At 44.6% G+C, this 25,639-nt stretch overlaps 1 protein-coding gene across 1 annotated transcript in view; it reads right to left on the minus strand.

Annotated features, from left to right (window-relative positions):
* PPP3R1 (protein phosphatase 3 regulatory subunit B, alpha) overlaps positions 1–25,341 on the minus strand; it is an 83,486-nt gene extending 58,145 nt beyond the window's left edge. The window contains exon 1 of the mRNA XM_062209561.1: positions 24,977–25,341. Within this exon, the coding sequence (XP_062065545.1) occupies positions 24,977–24,979 (3 nt within the window). The 5' untranslated portion in view covers positions 24,980–25,341. The remainder of the gene's footprint in view (positions 1–24,976) is intronic.
* Positions 25,342–25,639: the final 298 nt, after the last annotated feature.

Below are 25,639 nucleotides of genomic sequence, written 5' to 3' on the forward strand. Positions count from 1 at the left end.
CCATAAAGATCTAGAGGGAAAATGTGGGACAGGTATACTGAAATTTTGAATGGAAATCTGAAAAGAGGTTAAAGAACAGAAATCAGATGAGATGAATGAAAGATAGAGTCAAATAAAAGGAAATGCCCTTGTAGGGAAAATAAAGACTAACCTACCCTAAGGGTCAGTAAACCCTTCAGTCTGTTGCAGTAATTCAGCTCCTGTTACTGTAGTGTGAAGCAGCTATAGATAATATATACGCAAGTGAACATGGTCATGTTCCAGTAAAACTGGCCCCAGGCCAAACCAAGATTACTACCCTAAGTTTGAGACACAATCTATAACATACAATCCATCCACCTAAGGTACACAAATAAATTATTTTAGTATACCCACAGAATTCTGCAACCATTACCAGAATTATATTTAGAGCACTTTTATCACCCTCAAGAAGTAAGCTATATCCACTGGCAGTCAACTCTCCCTTCCTTACCTAGGAAACAGTGAATCTAACTTTCTGGTTCTACATATTTGCCTACTCTGAATATTGTAGATTATGTATTTTAAGTAGCTCCTTGCACTTAGCAGAATATATTTAAAGTTAATCCATGTTCTTGCAAGAATTAGCACATTTCTTTTTACTGCCAAATAATAATTATACAGACATACCTCATTTTATTTATTAATCTCTGTCCACAGGCATCTGGACTATTTTGACTATTTCCATTTTTAGGCTACTACAGGTAATGCTATTATGTACATTCATGTGCAAGTTTTTTGTTTTATTTCACATTTCACTTTTTGGGGATATATATATATATATACACACACACCTGGAATGGAATTACTAGATCACAATATGGTTAACTCTGCATTTAACATTTCTTCTTTAAAATGGCCACTTTATCTTTTGTCTGTTTTTAAATTATTTGTCTTTTTATTAATGAGCTGTAAGCATTCTTCATATATTCTCGGTAGAAATCTTATCAGACATATGATTCTCCAAAAATTTCTCTAGTGGCTTGCCTTTTCATCTTGGTGTCCTCTGAAGCACAGATTTTGATGACGTTTGATTTATCTTTTTTCTGTTGTTGCTTGTGCTTTTGGTGTCATATATAAGAAATGACCCACCACCTATGTTTGTAAATTCAGTTTTACTGGAACATAACCATGCTCACTTGCCTATATATTATCTATAGCTGCTTCACACTACAGTAACAGGAGCTGAATTACTGCAACAGACTGAAGGGCCTACAAACCCTTAAATACTTCCTGGCCCTTTGCAGAAAAAATTCCCAACCCACCATCCAAAACAATGCCAACAACTTCCACCCACCTGTAATCTAAAATGAACAATCCTCATTTACTAGAAAGGGCTCTAAGGAAGATGATATCCTTCAAAAAAGAAATAGACTCTTGGTTACAGTAAACTAGGCAGAGAAAATACTTTGGTGAGGCTATTAACATGAGGCAATTATAAACACTGGTGAGAGAATAGGTTCAGTGTAAGATCAGAAGCCAGATAGTTTGTTAACTATCTATAATCCCATCAGTAATCTGTGACCTGTGTTCAGAGTATCAAATAAAATATTGATCAAATTGTTTTTACTACGATAAGGACTAAGCTTTGATGATGTAAGGTAAGCTAATGACAAGTTACAAGAACTTAACTGTCACAGTAAGGAATTTGGTCTTTTTCTGGTATGCAGCTTCCATAAAGAATACCAAAAAAACCTTCTCTGAGATTTACAAGAAAAAAATTTCCTCCCTAATAAAGAGACACTTATTTCAGTCAGATGTTTGTATCTGAAACTGTGGCAGTCCTCTTCCCACCTACAGAGACTTAAAAGTAAACACTTTTGTTCTTAATGCAACTGATGATCTTTTAACCAATGCTCTAAATCTTAGGTCTAGATTTCTCATTCTGTGAAATAATAAACTCCTTATTGTTTAAGCCACCTTCAACTGAGAATTCTGTTATCTAAAGCCAAAATTACTCTGATACATTTCCCACTTGGGTAACCAATTTATTACTGGACAAAGGGCAGCAAAGAAATTAGAACTTAGTACAAAACCCTGATCTGCCAGGAATACCGCATACTAGTTTTCAGTAGTTTGAGTCTAGAAAAAATTTTAAATATTTTGCAATTTATCAACCATCTTATACACAGAAAAAAAATTTGGGGTACTCTTACAAAAGGCTCCTAGATCTATCTTCCATGCCTGTCCTACTATATCATGTATATCTACGTCTTATCAAATAAAATCCACTGAAAACAGCAACATAATCAACAGTCAACAATTATGGTATCTTTTGGTATGTTAGTAATTGCTTGACATTACACAATGAATAATGTGACTAGAATGAATAATAAACTGGCGCCATGGCTCAATAGGCTAATCCTCTGCCTGCGGCGCCGGCACACCGGGTTCTAGTCCCGGTCGGGGCGCCGGATTCTGTCCCGGTTGCTCCTCTTCCAGTCCAGCTCTCTGCTGTGGCCCGGGAGTGCAGTGGAGGATGGCCCAAGTGCTTGGGCCCTGCACCCGCTTAGGAGACCAGGAGGAAGCACCTGGCTCCTGGCTTCGGATCAGCGCAGTGCGCCGGCCGTAGTGACCTTTGGAGGGTGAACCAACGGAAAAGAAAGACCTTCCTCTCTCTCTCACTGTCCACTCTGCCTGAGAAAAAAAATAAATAATAATAATAATAAAATGCCCAAATAGCTGCTACACATTAAGTTCAAACTGGGCAAGCAAAGTAGCCAGAGCAAATCTAGCACCTCATAATGGCACTACTGAAGCACTATTTCTATCATATTGAATATTCTCCTCCACATTACTGACTCAATCTATGCCATCAAGTCTTTCCAGATATCTTTCATCTTTGTACCTCACACTGTATATATAGTACAGTAGGTGAACATTAAATGTTTGCTAAAACATGAAACCAAATATTTAGACTGCAATCTCACTTCATCAGCTTTTCTAGAATCTGCAAAACAGCAAAACCATAAAGTTAGGATAATCAGCTTAAATAAACAAAAATACACATTAATCTTGAGTTATTCTTAACTATGAAAGTTTACTTACCATTTATAAGTTAAGAGTAACACCCTGACAAATAACATCTCTCTACTCAGATATATAAAAGAAATCCTGAAACTTGCAGAATCAATAGCAGTTTCTTTTCTGGTAGCCACCCCATTGTGCCTAACACACTTGCAGTTTTTATCCACAGGAACAGCAATGCTCTCGCCAGATACAGAGGATAGCTACAACTTAGCTAGCTCCACTGCATCTCTGCGTTACATGAGATATACAAATGGGAACTAGATTTACAAAAATGAAAGAAACAGACACAAGATGTGGGATACACTATGGGGTCAAGCAACTTACACATGGCATTAAGGGGAATTCAAAGTTTTCATAAGATACCACTAGCACAGAATCTTAAAGTTTGCTAAAGAGAAAGGATATTGCAGATAGAAGTTGGATTACAAACACAGGCATTAACAAGTGAAAAAGGGATGAGGCATTCATGGAACCTAAGCAGACAAACTTGGTTAAAGCATGAGGATGGTTAGAAATAAGGGTTGGGACATGAATACCATACAAAGGAGTTTAAATTTCTAAGTCTAGAAGATGTAGCATTGACTTTTAAATGAAAGCAGTGACAACTGACTTCCTTTTCAGAAGAAAAACGTTGGTGACAATATGGAAGGCAGAATAAAGAACTAGGAACTAGAAGCAAAATGAGAAAAGCATTAGTATGACCACAGAAATAGTCCAATGTGAGGGGCAGGCATTTGGCACAAGGGATAGGGCACTGCTTGTGACACCCACAGCCCATTTGGGAGTAGCTGAGATGGAGTCCCACATCCAATCCAGCATTACTACTAATGCTCTCCCTGGGAGGCAAAAGATGATGGCTTAAGTACTTGAGTCCCTGTCACTCGCAGAGTTCATGTTAAATTATAGGGAGACAGAAAGCAATCAAATATCTATAAAACTAATCGATTATGTGCTATAATGCAGACATAGAAGGTACATGACTGGGCCTGCTATTGGGTCTGGGAGGTTCAGCCACTTAACTGAGAGTGAGGCTTTTGACACATTCCAAACATAGCATATGTAATAGTCTCCGAAGATGGAACAAACAGAAGAATAAACATAGCAAACAATACTGTAGAGATGATATAAGTTTTGAGTGGCTAGAGTATAAAAAGCATCTGGAAATATGAAAGAGATAGAAGAAGCAAGTTGAGGTAAAACCTATGAAGAATATGGGGTGATGTTAAGAATTTTAGTTCTTGTAACACAGGGGATTTTTAAATGGGATAGTGACATAATCTTATTTAAGAAGACCTTGAACCAAACCCAGATGAGAGACTAACAAAAAGTCTAAAACTGAGTCAGAGAGACAGAATGGCAACTAGTAGAAAAGGTCACAGAAAACAAAAAAGGAGAGAATTCCAAGTCCCCAACAAGATCCAACATTACAAAGTCAAGAAGAATGAGAATGTTTTTTCTCTCTCTCCCTCTGTGTCTTTCAAATAAATAAATCTTTAAACAAAGAAAAAAAAAGTTGGAGGATGGGGAGCCTTGTGGGAAGCATCGCAAGGCCACCACCTGCAACACCAGCATCCTACATGAATACTGGTTTTAATACGAAGTCCCCAGCTGCTCCAGTTCCTATCCAGCTCCCTGCTGATATGCCCGGGAAGGCAGCGGAGTATACATCAGGTACTTGGGCCCCTGCCATCCATGTGGGAGATTAGGATACAGTTCCTGGCTTCAGCCTGGACCAGCCCAGGCTTGGTTCAGGTGGGGAGTGAACCAGTGGATGGAGTATCTCTCCTCTATCTCTCCCTTCCTTCAAATAAAAAAAGAGGACCAAAGAAGCAAATACTTTTTTTTTTTTTAAATGACATAGCACAAAGGCTGTCACCAGATGCTGGGGCCATGCTTTTAACTACCCAGCCTGCAGAATTATGAGAAATAAATCTCTCTTCCTTATAAATTACCCAGTCTGTGATATTCTGTTATAGCAGCAGCAAATATACTAAAACAGAAATTAGTATAAGAAGTAGTGTTGTTTCCTTAACAAATACTTGAAAATGTAGAAGTAGCTTTGGAATTGGGTAATGGTGGAGAGAAGCTGGAAAAATATGGAAAGGACTAGAAAAAAGCCTGTTTCTGTGAACTGAGCACTTAAGGTGATTCTGAGGCGCTGCAGAGAAAGTCTAGAACTTCTGAGGGATTACTTAAATGGTAGTGACCAGAATGCTGGCAGAAATAGACAGTAAAAACTCTTTGGTGAGGAGTCAGCCAGAAATAAGGAACAAGGTATTAGAAACTTGAGAGGGGCCAGCGCTGTGGCACAGTGGGTTAACGCCCTGGCCTGAAGTGCCTGCATCCCATATAGGCGCTGGTTTGAGACTTGGCTGCTCTACTTCCCATCCAGCTCTCTGCTATGGCCTGGGAAAGCAGTAGAAGATGGCCCAAATTCCTGGGCCCCTACACCCACATGGGAGACCCAGAAGAAGCTCCTGGCTCCAGTTGGCGCAGCTCTGGCCATTGCGGCCAATTGGAGAGTGACCCATCAGATGGGAAGACCTCTCTCTCTGCCTCTCCTCTCTGTGTAACTCTTTCAAATAAATAAATAAATAAATCTTTCAAGAAAGAAAGAAAGAAACAAACAAACAAACAAACTTGAGGAAAAGTCCTCCTTGCTATACAGTAGTTGTTGGAACTGTGCCCATGCCCTAGGACTTCATGAAATGCAGAACTTAAGAACAATGAATTAAGATCTGGTTAGAGGCCAGCGCTGTGGCTTAACAGGCTAATCCTCCGCCTTTCGGCACCGGCACACAGGGTTCTAGTTCCGGTTGGAGCGCCGGATTCTATCCCGGTGGCCCCTCTTCCAGGCCAGCTCTCTGCTATGGCCCAGGAAGGCAGTGGAGGATGGCCCAAGTGCTTGGGCCCTGCACCCCATGGGAGACCAGGAGAAGCACCTGGCTCCTGCCTTCGGATCAGCGAGATGCAGCGGCCATTGGAAGGTGAACCAACGGCAAAAAGGAAGACCTTTCTCTCTGTCTCTCTCTCACTATCCACTCTGCTTGTCAAAAAAAAAAAAAAAATCTGGTTAGAAAAAAAAAAAATCTAAGCAGCAAAGCATTCATGCTGCTGTGTGACTACTTTTAACTGTATGCAAGGAAATACAGGAGCACCCTCTGCTGCCTTCCCAGACACATTAGCAAGAAGCTGTATCACAGTTGCGCAGCCAGGATGGTTCTGAAAAGAGAAGCCAGCATCCCAAGCAGTGGCCTAATTTCTACCTAGATTTCAAAGGATGCTGCAGGGTCCCTGGGGAACAGGTAGAGACTTGTCACAAGGGCAGAGCTACCACTAAAAGTCCCTACAAAGGCAACGTCAAGGGGAAATGTGGGTTGGAGCCACTACAGAGTCCTCATTAAGGCAATGCACAGTGAGCTGTAGCAGTGAGGCCACCTCAGAGACCCCAGAAGTATAGAGTTGGTATGCAATGCTAGCATGGGAGAAATGTTGCCTGAGCTGAGCCACAGGGCCTTGGGGCCCCAACTGCCTCTCCAGTGTGCCCAATCTGAGGGACAAAAAAGATTATTATCCAGCTTTAAAACGTACTGTGGAGGCTAATGTTGTGGCACAGTGGGTTAAATCACTGCCTGCAATGCTGGCATCCCATACGGGTGCCGGCTGGAATCCCAGCTTCCCTCCTCCTATCCACCTCTCTGCTAATTCTCCTGGAAAAGCAACAGAAGATGGCTTGAGTGCTCCAGCCCCTGTCACCCAAGTAGGAGACCTGGATGGACTTCCAGGCTCCTGACTTCAGCCTCGCCCAACCCTAGCCATTACAGCCATTTTGGGGAGTGAACCAGCAGATGGATGATCTCTCTCTCTGTATAAGTCTGTCTATCAAATACATAATAAAACCATTTAAAAAAAAAAAAACCCGTAATATTGTTTTAGACTTACTTAGGACCATTTACTCTTCTATTTCTCCTTTTTGATGTGTGCTCTATGTCTGTTCCACCATTGTATTCCAAAAGCACATAACTTGTTCATTTCACAGGCTCATAGGTGGAGAGTAATTTGCTTTGAGATAAATTGTGTTTTGAATCTTGCCAGTATCTACCTCATTCAGAAAAGACTTCAGAAAAGGCTCTTGAGTTGATGTTGGAACTAGTTATGACTTTGGTATTAGGGTGGGATGAATGTATTTTGTATGTGAGCAACTTCTGGGGAGCAAAGGGCAGAATGCTATGGGGTTGAATTTGATCCACTGAAAGGTTCATGTATTGAAACGTAATCCTCAAATTCACATGCTGATGTTTATCTGAAGCTGGGTGGGAGTCTCCATGATGAGGTTTTTCTCTCTAGCCTTATGGTGCCTTCTGCTAGGTTATGATGCCACAAGGAGGCCCTTACCAGATGTAGCTCCTTGAAACGACTTCCCAGCTCCAGAATTCAAAGAAATAAATCTTCCTTTATAAATTATTTGGTCTCACTTATTCTGTTTCAACAGCAGAAAACGAGCTAAGACTTAATAACCACTCGCCACATGTAGGTATCGAGCACTTGTAACATAGCTAAAGTGACTGAGGAACTGAATTTGCACTTTAATTTTAACTAAAATTTAAACAACCACATATAGCCAGTGTCTGCTAGACACCACAGAACATAGTGAATTAAAAAAACAGCAAGAATAAAATGAGCAGAGATCTAGAAGAGTCTAGAAGACAGTAAAGATAGAGTGACAGCCAGACAGAAGGCTAGAGCTTAAACATATTTGTGTTCATATAGCTAGTCTTTACTTATTCTAATTTTTATTAAACATTGCCTTACAAGCAAATAACATTAGAGGGTACCAGCTTATTGCATGCCTTTATCAGGAACTTGATGACAACATACTTGGGAGAATGGGAAGACAACCATCCCTGAAATGAGACAGATTAAGGGCAAATTTAACTATTTATTAGATAGCTCTAATAAGGGCAAAGTGTAAATGTTTGATCCTTTTTATAGACTGCTATGCTTCATTCTGTTGCACCCAGGTTTTAAAGTACAACTGCATTCCAATATACAAATAAGTATATCTATTGCTGTGGATTCGTCCTGAGAGGAGAAGTGCGGTGGGTACAAGGGCACCACCATGTATATCTAACATACAAATGAGTATTCTGCATTGCTTACAAGAGATATAGCCAAATCATAGGTCAATTTAATGACATTACAGAAAAACAAGTCACTGTGGCATCTCAATCTTATTTGCAGAAATGTTTCTTGGGATATCAACTGGACTACCAATTAGGATACTCAAAAGGTCGGTAAAAATGCTCGTTATAAAAATACTATAAATGGGTTTCAAAATCTTTTTTTTTTTTTTTTTTTTAATTTGACAGGCCGAGTTAGAGAGAGAGACAGAGAGAAAGATCTTCCTTCTGTTGGCTCACCCCTCAAATGGCTGCTATGGCCAGCACTGCGCCGATCCAAAGCCAGGAGCCAGGCGCTTCCTCCTGGCCTCCCATGCGGGTTCAGGAGCCCAAGCACTTGGGTCATCCTCCACTGCCCTCCCAGGCTACAGCAGAGAGCTGGACTGGAAGAGGAGCAGCCAGGACTAGAACCTCGTGCCCATATGGAATGCCGGCACTGCAGGCAGAGGACTAGCCAAGTGAGCCATGGCACCGGCCCCAAAATCTTTTTTTTTTTTTTTTTTCCCTTTAAGATCTGTTTATTTTATTTGGAAGGCAGAGTTACAGAGAGGCAGAGGCAGAAAGAGAGAAAAATCTTCCATCTGCTGGTTCACTCCCCAAATGGCCGCAATGGCCAGAGCTGGGCCAATCAGAAGCCAGAAGCCAGGATCTTCTTCAGGGTCTCTCACATGGGTGCAGGGGCCCAAGGACTTGGATCATCCTCTGCTGCTTTCCTAGGTTCATGATGAGGGAGCTAGATCAGAAGTGAAGCAGCCAGGACTCCAACTGGCGCTCATATAGGATGCTCACACTGCAGACATCAGCTTTACCCACTACATCATAGTGTTGGCCCTCAAAAATCTTTAAAAACAAAACAGCAAAACTAAGCTAAATTCTCTGAAGAAGGAAACTTCAATATCTATGACTTGCTGAATTATCAGTGCTACATTTTAAAGAATTTCCTATAGAAATCCTCAAATGTTTTAAATACACTTATGGTACAAGACTACAAAAACCAAAGATATGCTCAAAAACATGTATTAGTCACACTACATTTATCAAAATTTTGGTCCTGTGCCAGACCTATACGTTAGCTATAATTATATTATCAACTCAGAATATGGGAGTCTAAGGAGACAGTATTCAGAAAGTAAGAGGGGGGAGGGGGCCGACACTGTTCTCTAGCAGGTAAGGCTGCCGCCTGCAGTGCTGGCATCCCATATGGGCGCCGGTTGAGTCCCGGCTGCTCCACTTCCAATCCAGCTCTCTGCTATGGCCTGGGAAAGCAGTAGAAGATGGCCCAGGTCCTTGGGCCCCTACACCTGTGTAGGAGACCCGGAAGAAGCTCCTGGCTCCTGGTTTTGGATCGTTGCAGCTCCAGCCATTTGCAGCCAAATGGGGAGTGAATCAGCGGATTTAAGATCCTCCGCTCCCCCCCCCCCAACTCTGCCTTTCAAATAAATAAAAAATTTAAAAAAAAAAAAGAAAGAAAGAAAGAAAGAAAGAAAGAAAGAAAGGGGGAATGACAGCTACTGGAGAAAAGGCCTAGTTTTTTACCAAAGAAGAAATTTTAATCTGGCAAGCTTGAAATAAAATATAGACCACACTTCAGTAGTCATTTTTCTCCTTTTATATTATCTTTGCAGTTAATACTTAATAAAATAAAACGTAAAGTGGAGGGGCCGGCATTGTGGCACAGCAAGTCCCAGCTGTTCCACTATGGATCCAGCTCCCTGCTAACGTGCCTGGAAAGCATCAGTAGATGGCCTACATGCTTGGGCCCCTGCCACACACATTGGAGACCTGGATGGAGTTTCTGTCTCCTGGCTTTGGCTGGGACCAAGTCCTGGCCATTGAGGCCATTTGGGGAATGAACCAGTGAATGGAGTATCTTTCTGTCTCTCTTCTATTTCTCTCCCTTTCAAGTAAATAAATAAATCTTTAAAAGAATATTATTCTTCTAACTATATGTTCCCCCTCCATAAAGTATGAACTCAGAAAAGGGTTTTTTTTAGACTTATGTAACTTGATCAGAAGCACAAATAATTCTGAGTTATTAGAGCAAAGACTGGCAACGTATTAAGCTCTGTTCCTGTTAGAACTTCTGCTTCCTAGGTCACTAGTCTACTGTTGCCCTCTCCTAGGTCTAGTCCTATCTACTATTTAGTAATATTTGCTTAGTACCTAGTTAACTATCAGATTCCCCAAAGTTGATTACATAAAAATGTATTGCGACTCCTCACCCTCAATCCCATTTTTTCTTTTTCTTTTTCTTTTTTTGGACAGGCAGAGTGGATAGTGAGAGAGACAGAGAGAAAGGTCTTCCTTTTTGCCGTTGGTTCACCCTCCAATGGCCACAGAGGCCGGCGCGCTGCGGCCGGCGCACTACGCTGATCCGAAGGCAGGAGCCAGGTGTTTCTCCTGGTCTCCCATGGGGTGCAGGGTCCAAGCACTTGGGCCATCCTCCACTGCACTCCCGGGCCATAGCAGAGAGCTGGCCTGGAAGAGGGGCAACCGGGACAGAATCCAGAGCCCCAACCGGGACTAGAACCCGGGGTGCTGGCGCCGCAAGGCAGAGGATTAGCCTATTGAGCTGCGGTGCCGGCCTCCTCAATCCCATCTTAAACCATCCCAACATTCTGAGATGACTCAGGCCACCTGGCATGAGCTCCACATTAGTTAAGACATGCCTGTGGGGATGTGGGAAATTGGGAGGCCTGTATCCCATATCAATGTGCTTGTTCAAGTTACAGCAACTCCATTTCCCATCCATTTCCTTCCTAATGCATTCTGGGAGGCATCAAATGATGGTTCAAGTATTTGGGCCTCTGCCAACCAAGTGGGAGATTTGGATGGAGCTCCAGGCTCCTAGCTTTGGCATGGCCCAGCCCTGGCTGTTGCAGCCACATGGGAGAGTGAACCAGTGAATGGAAGGTGTGTCTGTCTGTCTGTCTGTCTCTTCTCTCTCTCTACATTTTGAGTTGATCAAATAAATAACATGAAAGAAAAAAAATCTGTGGCCATGATCTAATCTCCCCATCCTTTCCTTTTTTCTCCCCTTCCTTTCCTTTTATCCTCTTTTTCTATTTCTTATAAGGTTCGTTCCATTCATTATTCTTTCTTACGGCTCCCTCTCACGTTTCTCTTTTCTAATTCTAAACAGTATCCATATCATACCTCATCTCAAAAAGAACTTACTCGAACAGTAAATCACTGACAGTTAACTATCCTTTGACCTTCTTTCATAAATGTCTCAAAAAAAGGGACACTGCCTCCAATATCTCAGGAACCTATTCCTTTATTCATTCACCTATTCCTTCTTTAACACTGCTTAATATCTATTATATATCAAATATTTGGAAAATATCCATAAAAAGCCAAAGACATTGAGAGTAACATTACTTGCAATCTTATTTTTATCACATAAAAGTTAACTGAGTTACTGTCATAAAGATCATCAATAGGGGACTGTGCTGTGGCATAGCGGGTAAAGCCGCTGCCTGCAGTGCTGGCATCCCATATGAGCGCCGGTTCTAGTCCCAGCTGCTCCTCTTCCGATCCAGCTCTCTGCTATGGCCTGGGAAAGCAGTAGAAGATGGCCCAAGTTCTTGGGCCCCTGCACCCATGTAGGAGACCCAGAAGAGGAGCCTGGCTCCTGGCTTTGGATCAGCACAGCTGCAGCCATTGCGGCCAATTGGGAAGTGACCCAGCGGACAGAAGACCTCTCTCTCTGCCTCTCCATCTCTCTCTGTGTAATTCTTTCAAATAAATAAATAAATTTTTTTAAAAAAGATTACCAATAGTTTTCAAATGAACAATTCCACTATTATCTTTTTTTTAAAGATTTATTTACTTATTTGCAAGTAAGAATTGAAGACAGAAGGATCTTCCTTCCATCATGTCACTCCTAAGATGGCCATAATGGCCAAGGCTGAAGCCAGGAGCTTCATCCAGGTCTCCCATGTAGGTGGCAGGGCCCAAACACTTGGGCCATCTTCTGCTGCTTTTTCAGGCCAATAAGCAGGTAAGCTAGATAGGAAGTAGAGTAGCTAGGACAGGAACCAATGCCCTTATGGGATGCTGGCACTGTCAGCAGTGGCTTTACCAGCTGTGCCACAATCCCAGTCCCCCTATTTGTATAATTTTATTTATTTGAGAGGCAGAGAGAAACAAGGACCAAAGAGAGGCTCCCATTTGCTGATTTCACTGTCCAAATGCCTACAATGCCTGGGGCTGATCCAAGCCAGAGCCAGACTTAGGAACAGGGAACCCAATAGAAATCTCCGACAAGGGTAGCAGGAATACAAATATTTGAGCCATCACTGCTAGTCAGAAGCCAGAGTCAGAAATCAAACCCAGGTATTCCAATTGGGAACCAGATGTCTAAAACACTAAGCTAAATATCTGTGTCCAATCAGTTTCTTCTCAATCCTCATCCTTACAACCCTCCCATAGCTAGCAACTTGACTCAAATATCATAACTCTACTTCTTTCCCAAATATATTATCAAAATTTTTTGTTAAATAACTACAGTGGTCTTAAAACCAAACTGTGGGTTTGGTGCTGTGGTGTAGCAGGTAAAGCCACCACCAGCAGTGCTGGCATCCCAGAGGCACCAGTTCAAGTCCCAGCTGCTCCACTTCTCATCCAGCTCTCTGCTATGGCCTGGGAAAGCAGCAGAAAATGGCCCAAATCTTTGGGCCCCCGCAGCCACGTGGGAGACCCGGAAGAGGCTCCTGACTCCTCACTTCAGATCTGTGCAGCTCTGGCCGTTGCGGCCATCTGGGAAGTGAACCAGTGGGTAGAAGAACTCTCTCTGTAACTCTGCCTTTCAAATAAATAAATAAATCTTAAAAACAAAACAAAACAATCAAACTCACCTTCTTCTAACACCTCTTTCAACCAACAACTCAGTCCTACTTTCCAACTTTACGTGATAACAGCAGGGAGGTGGAATAAGTGGCACAGCAGTTAAGTCACTACTTGGAACACCTGTATCCCTTATCAAAGTGCCCAGCTTTGAGTCCTAGGTATGCTGCTGCTTCTTTTTAAAGATTTGTTTTTATTTATTTGAAAGGCAGAGTTACAGAGTGAGGTAGAGACACAGAGAGGTCTTCTATCCACTGGTTCACTCCCCTAATGGCCAAAATGACCAGGGCTGGGCCAGGCCAAAGCTAGGAGCTTGGAGTTTCTTCCAAGTCTCCCACACACAGATGCAGCAGCACAAGCACTTGGACCATCCTTCACTGCTTTCCCAGATGCATTAGCAGCGAGCTGGACTGGAAGTGTAGCAGCCAGAACTAGAACCAGCAATCATATGGGATGACGGCACTGCAGGCCAGGGCCTTAACCCACTGAGCCACAGCACTGGCCCTTTTATTTTTCCATAGTTTTAAATTTTGATTATTTTTTAACAGATTAAATGTGATTTGTAGATATAATTCTAAGAATATAATGATTCTCACTTCCTCCGTTCCCTTTTCCCCCTCCCACCCTTCTTTCCTTCTTTTCTTTTTTTTTTCTTTCAGTTTCTGATCCACCTTCCTGCTAATGCACACAGTAGGAGGCAGCAGATCATGATTCAAATACTTGAGTCCTTGCCATGAATGTGTGAGACCTGGATAGAGTTCTAGGATTCTGGCTTTGGCCTGAGAACCCTGGCTGTGTTGCAACCATTTGGGGATTGAACCTGCAGATGGAATATCTGTCTTTCAAATAAACAAAAATAACTTAAAAAAAAAAAATTCTTCTCCAGGGAAGCTTGTGGCACAGTAAGTTAAACTGTTGTCTGCAGTGCCAGCATTCCCAATATAGAAGCCAATTCAAGTCCTGGCTGCTCCACTTCCAATCCAGTTCTCTGCTAATGCCCTCAGGAAAAAAAAGCAGAAGATGGCCCAAGTCTTATGGGAGACCCGGAAAAAGCTCCCAAGTTCGGCCTGGCCCAGTCCCAGCTGTTGCAGACATTTGGAGAGTGAACAAGTGGATGGAAGCTCTCTCTCTCTCTCTCTGCCTGCCTTCTAACTCTGCCTTCCATATAAATAAATCTTTTAAAAAAATTCTTCTTAATAAACAAACAACGTAGAACTATCTTTTTAGCCAATCACCAGGTTGTGAAATTCTTTTAAGATTCTGTTTCTCATAAGAAGTCAGTTTCCAACTCTTTTCAACTCTGTGCTTGACTTCATACCTGTAATGCCACAAAGCAACATTCCTACCTACATTTCAACTTCTTCCAAGTCACCCAGCATCTTATTTCCAGATTAATCAATGGTCCCCAATGAAACCAAACTGAAGTAAGCTAAGGCCATTTGCAATTTAACACATGACTTCCTTTCCAGCCCAAATTCCCATATGACCTATAAGTGTTTTCATCTTTATTTCCTCCCCTTTCATTTTTAAAGAATGACAAAAATCCTTCCTCCCGTCTAATTCCCTTCTGCCTCCTTGGATACATCAAACTGTCAATAATCTCACTCTTTCCCTTTGAAAAGATTCAAAACACAGCTTTCCTTCGTCCCAGCTTATTCCTTTGACTCAAAAATAAATCCTTCCTAAAACCTTAATTTTCTAGCTTTCATCTTCTCTCTTTTTAAGATTTATTTATTTGAAAGAGCTATGGGGAGGGGGAGGTCTTCCATCCAACTACTGGTTCACTTCCCAACTGGCTGCAATGGTCAGAACTGTGCCGATCAGAAACCAGGAGCCAGGAGCCAAGAGCTCCTCTGGGTCTCCCACGCTGGTGCAGGGGCCCAAAGACTTGGGCCATCCTCTACTGCTTTCTCAGGCCATAGCAGAGAGCTGGATTGGAAGTGGAACTGCTGGGATCAAACCAGCACCCATATGGGATGCCGGCACAGCAGGCGGCGGCTTTACCCACTACACTACAGTGCTGACCCCCTTCTCTTCTTCTATTCAAAGCTTTAATGGACAGTGTATGCTCAATGTCTGGCTACCCATGTATTACTCTACTCAATACATCATGACTTCCCTGGCCACCATTACAGCGAATTACTACTGCCAAAGTCACCAGAACTCTCATGATGCCTCCAAAGGACACTTTCAAGTTCTTTCCTAATCTCTGCAGCATCTATTCACTGCCAACTTCCTCCTTGTAACTCATTTTAATCTCTCCTCACTCAGCTCATTTCTCAACTATCTCTCTGACTACTCATTCTCAGGCAACCATCACAAGCTCACCCTCTACCTGCCTCTTAACACACAGTGTTAAGAGTTCACCCTCCTGGTTTCTTATTTCATATTCTCTGTGGAATTTCATGCTTATTCAGATATACAGACAATGCCTAAATCTTTAATGCAAAAGCCAGACCTCTATTCTTTTTGTCTGTTTTGAGAGGCAGAGAAACAGAGCCATAAAAGGAGAAAGGTAGGACCCCATCTTCTGATTCACTTCCCAAATGCCTGAACAGCCTGAGCTGGACTGGGCTAAGGCTGGGAGCCTAGAATTCAATCTAGATCTCCCACATGGGTGGCAGGAACCCAATCACTTCAGCCATCACTACTATCCTCTCAGTTCCAGTTAGCAGGAAACTGAAATCGGAAGCTGGATTTTGAGCCCAGGCACCCCCATGTGGAAAAAAGTTACCCTAACCAGTACCTTAACTGCTAGATCAAAGGCCTACCTATAGATCTCTTCTGAGCTCTAGATAACCAATTACCTGTTGGTCATAACAACCTATGACTTTTTTTCACTTCATTTATATTTATATATTAGAAAGGCAGAGCAATAAGGGGGAGAGGGAGTGATGGGGGAAACTCTTCCATATGCTGGTGCATTTCCCAAATGGCTGCAACAGCCAGGGCTGAGCCAGACCAAACCCAGGAGCTTGGAACTCCACCTAGGTCTCCCACATGAAGAGCAGAATCACCTGCTGCCTCCCAGTGCATACATTAATAGGAAGCTGGACCAGAAGCAAAGCTGGGACTCAGTCAGGAACTCCAAAGCAGGATGTGGGTATCCTAAGCAGTGCCCTAATCTGCTGCACCACAATGTCCAAATGCCCCCCCAAACACACGGCTACTTCAAATTTAACATATCAAAAGTAGAAACTCATCACTTCCCCAAACTTCCTTTTCCTTTTTCCTGTATTTCCTAGGACAATATACACTTCTAACAAGGTCCCAGATGATGACGTTGCTTAGTGCGGGATTTGAATTTTGAGAATCACTGCTCAAAAATAGGTGCCTCTTCCGACCTCCAGGCTTTTAAATTCCTTTTTACTAAATATCCTAGGTCACAATATCTATGCAACAGTCACTGTTAATATTTCACATCATGCTAGCGTACTAAACTTAAAATCTTGCAATACAGCATTCCAAGAATTAATTTCCAAATGATAAAGGAAGACTACAGAGATGAAACAAAGTGGGCACCCTAACAAACAGGGTTTTATATACACACACACATACATATATACATACAAACATATATAAATATAAAAATATAAATATATAAATATATATATATAAAACAAAGGGAGTATTGTCCAAAGCTTACCCAAGTGTGTAAATGTTTGCTGAGTGGCTAGCATTATCTTCCACCTAGTCACCAAAACCAGAAACCAAAGCAGGATTCACACCTTTTCTTGCCCACAATAGTCACCAAGCCCTCTCTTCTACTTTTTCTCATATCTGATCCTTCCTTTTCATCTACACTGATATGGTACTCTTTTCCAGTCCTTATTTCTTTTCTCTTAGTTTTTGAAAGGCATAGTGACGGGGCGGGGGGGGGGGGGGGGATCTTCCATCTGCTTGCTCACTTTCCAAATAGCTGCAATGGCAAGGGCTGGGCCAGGCCAAAGACAGGAGCTCCATCTTGGCCTCCCATGTGGGTGGCAGGGGCCCAAGTATGTAAGCCATCTTCCACTGCCTGCCCAGGCACACACATTAGCAAGGAGCTGGAACTGAAGCGGAGCAGCTGGGACTCGAACTGGCACTCTGATATTGGATGTCAGCACCACAAGTGGCAGCTTAACCTGCTGTGCTACAATGCTAGCCCCTCCAGTCCTTATTTCTCATGACTTACTTTATTTCTTAAGCAACCTCATGTCTACATTCACTAGGTCATCAGACTGATCTTTAAAAAGTTAATGAGATAATACTCTTAATATTATTCTGCTTAAAAACAGTTTTCTGAGATGAGCACACAGCCTGTCAGTTAAGATGCCCACACACCATATTGGTGACTCTACGTCCAATACCTGGCTCTGACTCCTGACTCCAGCTTCCTGCTAATGCAGACCCTGGGTGGCAGTAGTGAAGGCTCAAGTAATTGAGTTCCTGCCACTCATGTGTGAGACCTGAACTGAGTTCCCAGCTCTTGGATTTGGCTGACCCAGTCCAGGCCATTGAGGGCATTTGGAAATGAGTCAGCAGCTGAAGGAGCAGACGTTCTTTCTCTGCCTCTCAAATAAATAAATATTTTTTTAAAAAAACAATAGCTTCCCACTGCTTTTAGGGAAACAATTTTTTTTTTTTTTTTTTGACAGGCAGAGTTAGTGAGAGAGAGAGACAGAGAGAAGCCAGGAGCCAGGCACTTCCTCCTGGTCTCTCAGGCGGGTGCAGGCGCCCAAGCACCTGGGCCATCCTCCACTGCCTTCCTGGGCCACAGCAGAGCGCCGGACTGGAAGAGGAGCAACTGGGACAGAATCCAGCACCCCAACCAGGACTAGAACCCGGAGTGCCGGCGCCACAGGCGGATGATTAGCCTAGTGAGCCACGGCGCCGGCCTTAGGGAAACAATTTTAACTCCTTCATATTTTATATAAGCCCCTCTATGACAGCCTCAAATGTATCTGATGCTCTTTCCCTACCCCTACAACTCTTTAGCCTTGATGAATTCTCAAAAACGCCACTATAAGTTGAAATTACCCTTTTTTTGAATTTGAAAGGCAGATTTACAGAGGAGAGGCAGAGAAAGAAAAAGGGACATATATTGCATCTGCTTTTCACCCCCAAAATGGCCACAACAGCTGGTGCTGGGCCAGGTTGGGTCATGTTGAAGCCAGGAGCTTGGAGCTTTTTTTTTTTTTTTTTAAAGATTTATTTTATTTATGTGAAAGAGTTACAGAGAGAGGTAGAGACAGAGAGAGAGAGAGGTCTTCCATCCGATGGGTCATTCCCCAGATGGCCGCAATGGCCGGAGCTGCGCTGATCCTAAGCCAGGAGCCAGGAGCTTCTTCTGGGTCTGTCAAGTGAGTGCAGGGGCCCAAGGACTTGGGCCATCTTCTACTGCTATCCCAGGCCACAGCAGAGAGCTGGATCAGAAGAGGAGCAGCTGGGACTAGAACCAGCGCTCATATGGGATGCAGGTGCTTCAGGCCAGGGCGTTAACTGGCTGCGCCCCTAACTTGGAGCTTTTACCAGGTCTCCCACACAGGTGGCAGGGCATTCTCTGCTGCTTTCCCATGTGCATCAGCAGGGAGCACATTGGAAGTGGAGCAGTGGGACTCGAACCAGCACCCACAAGAGATCCAGGTGTCATAGGCAGAGGCTCAACCTGCTATACTACAACGTCAGCCCAGAAAATACCTTTTTAATAAGATTTATGTATTTGAAAGGCAGAGTGACAGAAAGAGAGAGAGAGATCTTCCACCCACTGGTTACTCCCCAAATGGCCACAACATCCAGAACTGGCCCTGGCTGAAGCCAGGAACTCCATCCAGGTTTTCTACATGGCGGCAGGAGCCATCTGCTGCTGCCTTCTCTGGCACATTAGCAGGAAGCTGGATGGGAAGCAGAGCGGCTGGGACTCAACCCAGCATTCCAAATATGGGATGCCAGCTTTGCAGCTACATTGCCACATCAGCTTAAAATATTGTAATTGTATTTAATACAGCTAACCTACCACTCATCACAGCTTTTTAGTCTAGCTACCTTAAACGTGGTCAGACACCTACATTAGCCTATCGTCAAGTAAAATTATCTAACATAAAGTTTATTTTATAATAAATGCATTTAACTTATTGAATACTGTACTGAAAGTGAAAAACAGAATGGTTGTGTAGGTACTCACCACCACTATTAACAAATGGCAAATGTACATCGGTATGGTTTCTACTGATTGCTTATCATTTTTGTACCATTGTAAAATCAAAAAATCCTAAATCAAACCATGTAAGACAAAAAGCGTACTTTAGTTCTTTGACTGGCTTGTACAGCTCATGCCTCTATGACTTGAGCATAAGCTCCTGAAGCTAAACACTTCTCCTTTTAAGACTCAGCTCAGACACCATCTCTTCGAGGAAGCTTTCTCTGAGTGACATTCACCCCCTATTCCCACTTAAGTCTGGACTGAGCCTCTTCCTACCATGTGCTCCCACACACCCCATGTTTAGTTTAATAGTACATACCAAACTGCATAATCACTGTGCTGTTTACCCCACTTGATTAAGTTCCTTGGCAATATTAAGTTCTTTGTACAGTTAGTGCTAGGTATATTAACAGGCGCTTGACTAAAATTTAAATAAATATATTCCTTGCTATTTTTGAAACAATGGCTCTCAAAATTTAGCATACATCATAATCCCCTAGAAGACCTATAAACTGTAGCCTGTTTGGTTCATATCCAGTTTTAGATTTAGTTGTTCCAGGATGGTGCCCAGCTAGGTTACAGATGAACTCAAACTGCTGGTCCAGGAAACAAGTTTTGAGATGCTGTGGTCCAACTATACATTGTCTCTCTCGCTTTTTTTTAAAGATTTATTTATTTATTTGAAAGTTAGAGTTACAGAGAGAGAGAGAGAGAGAGAGGTCCTCCATCCGATGGTTCACTCCCCAGTTGGCTGCAACGGCTGGAGCTATGCCAACCCGAAGCCAGGAGCCAGGAACTTCCTCCGGGTCTCCCTCACAGAAGCAGGGGCCCAAGGACTTGGGCCATCCTCCACTGCCTTCCCAGGCCACAGCAGAGTGCTGGATCAGAAGAGGAGCAGCCAGGACTAGAACCGGCACCCATATTGGATGCAGGCGATTCAGGCCAGGGTGTTAACCCGCTGTACCACAGCACCGGCCCCACATCGTTTCTTTCTTCTTTAAAGATTTAAAGCCTTCCTCTGGATAGCTCCAACTCCATCTACTGCAATTCTAATAATTGGTTTAGACCCAGCTCAATTGTTACCTCTTTCATAAAAACCTTTCCCAGAGAGGATGGCGCTGTAGCATAGATTAAACCTCAGCCTGCAGTGCCAGCATCCCAAAATGGATGCAGATTGGAGTACTGGTTGCTCCATTTCCAATCCAGCTCTCTGCTATGTCCCAGTAAAGCAGTGGAAAATGGCCCAAGTCCTTGGAACTCTGTACCCATGCTCGGTCTGGCCCAGGCCCAGCCATCTGGGGAGTGAGTCAGTGGATGAAAGATCTCTGTCTCCCTCACTTTCACATAAATAAAAAAATAAATCTTTAAAAAAAAAACTTTTCCCGGCTGGCGCTGTAGCTTAACAGGCTAATCCTCCGCCTTGTGGCGCCGGCACACTGGGTTCTAGTCCTGGTCGGGGCGCCGGATTCTATCCCGGTTGCCCCTCTTCCAGGCCAGCTCTCTGCTATGGCCCGGGAAGGCAGTGGAGGATGGCCCAAGTGCTTGGGCCCTGCACCCGCATGGGAGACCAGGAGAAGCACCTGGCTCCTGGCTTCAGATCAGCACGATGCGCCGGCCGCGGCGGCCATTGGAGGGTGAACCAATGGCAAAAAGGAAGACCTTTCTCTCTGTCTCTCTCTCTCACTATCCACTCTGCCTGTCAAAAAAAAAAAAAAAAAAAAACTTTTCCCAATCCCATGACACTTACCTTCCTCCCTCCCTAATTTCCATCAGGCTTTGTATATGCAATCCATGAAACACATCAGTACCAACTTATTTCATAGCTACTGGCATTTGTCTTACATTCTTTGATAAAGTGAAGGCAGAAAACCCACCTTAATTATTTTAAGATCTTCCACAACAGAAAGCATGGTACTTGGGCAGCGCTATGGCGCCGCAGGTTAAAGCCCTGGACTGCAGCACCTGCATCCCATATGGGTATACCAGCTGCTCCACTTCCAATCCAGCTCTCTGCTCTGGCCTGGGAAAGCATAAGATGACCTAAGTCCTTGGGCCACCGCAGCCGTGTGGGGAGACCCAAAAGAAGCTCTTTGCTCCTGGCTTCAGATCAGCTCAGCTCTGGTCGTTGTGGACAACCAGGGAGTGAACTGGCAGATTGAAGACCTTTCTCTCTCTCTCTCTGCTTCTCTCTGTAACTCTTTCAAGTAAATAAAATAAATTAAAAAAAAAAAAAAAAAGAAAAGAAAAGAAAAGAAAGCAGGGTACCCTGTGAATAACAGACAAAATCTGTAAGTTAATTTGTTGATGTGAATGAATCCCTGTTGTTTGCCCCAAACTCCAGGGCCAGGGTCTGCTTCACTTGCTTAATCTGGCCTAAACTGACTTCGTTACACTGCCTTATTATCTATAATAAACTCCTGATCCTTCCATACCTGTCTGTTTCTCTCTCTCTACTGACTGACCTAGTACCCTGCATCTTTCCTGTACCCTGAGCCATCCTAATTTTCTCATCCCTTATGCCTCACAATGAGTAGAAAAAATTTTCTTCACATGACTGACATGAATTTTAATTCTGCTGGCCATAAGATTTTTATTTTTTCTTTAAAAAAAAAAAAAAGTAGTCTTGTCACCGAGTGTGCTAGATTACAACTGTACTGTTTACAATTCTGAGTGGAATTACAGATAACAGTAAATTTGTTTTACATTAACTAGTTACAAATCATACAGATGGTGTCAACTTTAATAAAATGGTAAAAGCGCAAAGACATGAAAAGGCTCTTTATAAATTTTAAGGTAGCCTTAAAGAGCAATTACCTTTACCTCATATTCGCATAAGTATCCAGAACAAAAGCCATATTATCTACTCCAACAAAATCCTGGTTCAGGGGAGATTCCCAGAAGCTCACAACTGCCAGATTTTTATATATGTACACATAATCTTCCTCCTCTTGGTTGCTCCACAGTTTAAAACTCAAACTGGAGTGAAGGGATGGAAAGATTTTAATACACAGGAAAATGAGAACTACTTTTAAGGTAGCAACTATTGAAGTACTTGTCCAAAAAAAAATAAATAAATTCTGGCCGGCGCCGTGGCTCAACAGGCTAATCCTCCGCCTTGCGGCGCCGGCACACCGGGTTCTAGTCCCGGTCGGGGCACCGATCCTGTCCCGGTTGCCCCTCTTCCAGGCCAGCTCTCTGCTGTGGCCAGGGAGTGCAGTGGAGGATGGCCCAAGTACTTGGGTCCTGCACCCCATGGGAGACCAGGAGAAGCACCTGGCTCCTGCCATCGGAACAGCGCGGTGCGCCGGCCGCAGCGCGCTACCGCGGCGGCCATTGGAGGGTGAACCAACGGCAAAAGGAAGACCTTTCTCTCTGTCTCTCTCTCTCTATCCACTCTGCCTGTCAAAAAAAAAATAAATAAATAAATAAATAAATAAATAAATTCCTTGTGGAACTCAATTATGTCTTACAAACCCTCCTGCTTTCTCCTTACTTGAATTAATCAGTGATATTAATAAATTGATATTACAAAGTCTACAGACAAAAATGTAAATATGTTCATGATACTAAGTTAATATGAAGGTTTCCCAAATGGAATGAAAATTTTTAGGACTGTACATTTAATTAACTGGAAAAACTAACCACATCATTCCAAAATCTAACTTATTTGAATTAATCAGTATCCTAAATGGCAAAGTTCAATTATGGGTATGGTCTTGATATTTTCAAACCAAAATAATCTTGAAGTTGAGAAGCTGCTGTCACCATGAATTATGTAGGTTCTGAAATAGTATTGCAAGGATGGAAGAGAAACATGCCAAGAATAAATCAGAGAACTGGAAAGAGGAATATAATAACCTGGAAGAAAACAGTATCATATGGTACATCTTAAATCTTTTTTTAAAATACGGAAACAATGAGTATGATGAGAAAAGTAAGAAATTTGAGAGCAAAGGAAGATTTCCCAAATATAGTCTGTTGTTCAGAAATATGAAAGGGAGTACACAAATAGAGAAAAAACTGTTTGGAAGTCAGCTCATTTTGCCATATAAGATATAAAAAAAGGCTGGATCACTGTTACTCAAAATGCATCCCAAGTAAAAGCATTCACTGCAACCAACAAAGACCACCTAGATCTTGACGTTCAAGTAAAATGTGTGCAGTAAGTTCTGTTAAAGAACTAAAGTGAAAAAAAAAAAAAAAAAAAGTCCCTAACTTCCAGAGTATGCCAACAAAAAGACTGGCTCTGGTCTTAATAAATTGTTTTCTGTCACAGTCCAGGGAAGCCTAAATTTCGTGGATTTGAGGACTTAAGTTGTGTCTGAGCTGTATCCAGACCAGAGCTGGCAGGGAAAAACATCCTGTACTCACCAAAATCACGAATCTCTGATTCAGTATGTTCTTAATCTGCATTCTCATTATGCCCACAAACTTAATCATTTGTCCTATATTTTAAATAAAAGTTGGTTTAAATATTCTAGTATCAAACTCTTCTTTCATAACCACCACCGGATTGATTTTCAATTGCAATCAATAGAATTCCTCTCTTCACTAAGCCACCGGTAAATTCTGAAATAGTTAAGTCCCATCTAGAGGGTGGAACACCATACAATTAAAAGGTGCAAGAAACTGCGTCAAACTGTCTAAAAATCTTCAGACAGCTGTTCCAAGACTTTGAGAGTGCACCAACCGAATCACACGTTCGGATATCTGATATTCAGGGGACAGCACCGCGAGTTTTCTCTCCCCCGTATGCAATTCTCGGTTACAAAGAGGAAGAAACGCCACGGGCTGCCCGGAGCGAGCGCACCGGCGAGGTAGCCGGCTAAAAGGGCGTCGTAGATTTCTTGGCGAGAGCCAGAGAGGCGGGAGACACACCCCTAGCGTCGGCCTGAAACACTACAGCAGCGAATTCTACCTAGGGATTAATGTGAGGGTAAGGAAAGACAAATTTAAATCGCCATGATTCAAAAACAACCACCCCGGGAGAGACCCGCACGAAGGCCACGAAGCGGCCGAGAAACGCTCGCGGGTAGGGAAGCATGCCAAAGCCAGCATCGCCGCCGCGCCGAGGCCGGGCTGGCCCGTGTTTTCGCGGCTCCACCTTGGCCCTTTCGGGCTCGCCCGTGCACCGAGGGCAGCGGCGGCGACAGAAAGCCCCCTGTGGCTGCAAACAAGCCGCGAAGCCACCGGCGCCGGGAGAGGCGCAGGATTCCTGCCAAGGCTCTCGGCTCCCAAACCGGGCGTGAGTGGGAGCAGGAGCAGCTCCGCAGAGAAAGTGGGTCTTACATAAAGCGCCATTTGCCACCTATTATGATTTCCACCCGCTCGCGGAATACCCTCCAACTTGCGAAACAGAGTAAGTCCGGGGGCGCAAGGGGGAGCTCCACGCAGAGAGGGAACCGTGGGCTGCGGGGGACCCGCGCCGGGGCGGGGGCGGCGGGGGGTCGGGACCCGGGCGACTCCCGGCGGCCGCGGGGGTGGGGCGGCGGGGGGCGCCGGCGGAGAGCCGGGGGCGGGCGCGGGGGTCCCCGCTGCAGCCTCGGGCAGGCCCGCCGCCTCCGCCGGCCGCACGGGCCCGGGTCTCTGGAATGTTCCAGCGGGGACAGCCGACGAGGGGCGTCGGAGCTCGCCCCCCGCCCCCGATCCCGATCGCGATCGCGATCCCGTCCGCGGCGGCGGGCGGGGGAGGGACGTGCACGGGGGGCCAAGGTCTCACCATTTTGCTCGGCGGGTCGGCGGCTCGCTCTTGGAGGAAGAGTGTCGGCGGTCGGACCAGCTCCTTGCAGGAAGCGGCGGCGGCCCTCGGGACGCCCGCGGGGAGGGGGTGCGGGTGGGGGAGGGGAGGCGGCGCCGCGGGGCCCGCGCCGGCCGGGTGACTGGGCACGCGAGGAAGCGGGCAGGGCTGAGGGGGGGGAAAGAAATTAAGATCGAGATTTAGAGAGCGCGGGAGAGGCGGCGAGAGGCGGGGAGGAAGGAAGGGACGGCGAGCGGGACCCAGAGGGCCAGGCGGCTCGGGGGCTGCTGCCTCGCGCTCGCTCCGGAGCCGTGACGGACTCACTGCAGTGGCTCGCGCTGACCCGCAACCTCAAGGCACGAAAAAAAGGGGAGGGCGGGAGAGGGAGGGGAGAGCCGAGCGCAGCGGCGCGCGCGGGGCGGAGGGCGGGGGCGCGCGCGCGCGGGGCCGGCGGCGGGGCGGGGCTTCCGCGAGCGCCGTACATCCGGGAACCCGCGCGCCGCCTCAGCGGCGGCCGCCGGGGCGCTCTGGCGACTGCTGGTTGGGGAGCGCCGAGCGCCTCCGCCTGCCGCCCCCTTGCGTGCGTGCGGGGCGGAGAGAAGCCGGGGGCGGGGGCGCGGACGGCGGTGACGTCGCGTGGCGGAG

The sequence above is a fragment of the Lepus europaeus genome, chromosome 13, assembly GCF_033115175.1.
Source record: "Lepus europaeus isolate LE1 chromosome 13, mLepTim1.pri, whole genome shotgun sequence".
NCBI classification, from domain to species: domain Eukaryota; kingdom Metazoa; phylum Chordata; class Mammalia; order Lagomorpha; family Leporidae; genus Lepus; species Lepus europaeus.